We start from the raw sequence: 1,131 nt of genomic DNA on the forward strand, positions 1-1,131 counted from the left end.
GCAAGCAGGCAGAGTCCTGGGCAGGCTGCCGGCTTCGGCGGGCAGCCTGGGGGGGATCGGATGGGGGTGCAGGGACATGAGGAGGTGGCTTTCTGCCTACCCCAGCCCCGCCGCCCACACCCCTCCTGTACCCTACCTTCCGAGAGACAGTGGCCCGCAGCCCTTGCGGGACCTGCTCCAGGAGATGGGTGCGAGGGGCTGGAGCGCAGCCTGAGCTCACATTGAAGCTGCCCAGGTTCTCCTGCAGGTCAAACACGCGCTGAGGCCCCAGGAGCCTGTGGAGGGTGAGGGGTGCAGGTCAGTGGCTGGGGCCAAGTCAGCAGGTTCTTGCCAGCAAACACTGTCCCCCCCATGCCCACTCCACTCACCGCAGCACAAAAACATTGCTGATGCAGCCACTGAAGTTACGAATGTCACTGGACTTGGGCGAGCCCCCCAGGAGGAGCTGAGGGGGCCCCTCGGGCTGAGGCTGGGGCCGTGGCCCCCGGTAGGGCTTCATCTCCTGAAGCTGGTCATCCACGTAGAGCCAGACCCTGGTGGGGAGAGTGGTGTTTCCCCATCCTGCCACCCAACCCGCAGTGCATTGTCCCTAAACCCTCAGCTTTGTCCCCCTTCCCTGGAGAGGCCAGGTGAGCCAGGCTCACCCCGTGCTGTTGCTGTAGAAAGTGACGTAGTGGGGGGCCCCATCATCAAAACGCTCTTGTGTCTTCAGCTCAGTCCTGGCCAGCCGGAGGGTCACGTGACCCTGCTGCAGGGTCACCTCGCATGGCCCACCCTGTGGAGTATGGTTGGGTCAGTGAGCCAGGCTGGGGGCCCAGACTCCCTCTGGCCACACGCCCCCACCCTGCTGCCCTGTTGGTGGGGCAGACGCACCGGGGACTCTCGTTGGAAGAGCAGAGCGCTGTCCTGGCTGCTGCGGAAGCCAAAGCCAGAGTAGACGTCACCCGTGAGGGGCACGGCATCGCTGGGGAGTGCCAGGCGCAGGAAGCCGTGACCGTGGAAAGTCATGGCCCGTCCCACCTGCAGGGGGCGACTGTGAGGGCCTGCGGCGGCAGCCAGAAAGGGCGTGCACGCGGCTGGGGGCGGGAGGGGCTCACCAGCAGGTCAGCGGTGCAGCCGGCGCTGACGCCC

General features: G+C 66.3%; 1 protein-coding gene across 1 annotated transcript in view; it reads right to left on the reverse strand.

The window, feature by feature from the left end:
• The window catches only part of LAMA5 (laminin, alpha 5), a 66,118-nt gene that overhangs the window by 2,535 nt on the left and 62,452 nt on the right, over positions 1-1,131 (reverse strand). The window contains exons 71-76 of the mRNA XM_010841913.1: positions 1,098-1,131; positions 874-1,020; positions 645-775; positions 369-533; positions 137-275; positions 3-46 (exon numbers count right to left, since the gene is read on the reverse strand). Coding sequence (XP_010840215.1) covers positions 3-46; positions 137-275; positions 369-533; positions 645-775; positions 874-1,020; positions 1,098-1,131 — 660 coding nt within the window. The remainder of the gene's footprint in view (positions 1-2; positions 47-136; positions 276-368; positions 534-644; positions 776-873; positions 1,021-1,097) is intronic.

Source organism: Bison bison, unplaced genomic scaffold, assembly GCF_000754665.1.
Source record: "Bison bison bison isolate TAMUID 2011002044 unplaced genomic scaffold, Bison_UMD1.0 scf7180017864167, whole genome shotgun sequence".
Taxonomy (NCBI): Eukaryota; Metazoa; Chordata; class Mammalia; order Artiodactyla; family Bovidae; genus Bison; species Bison bison.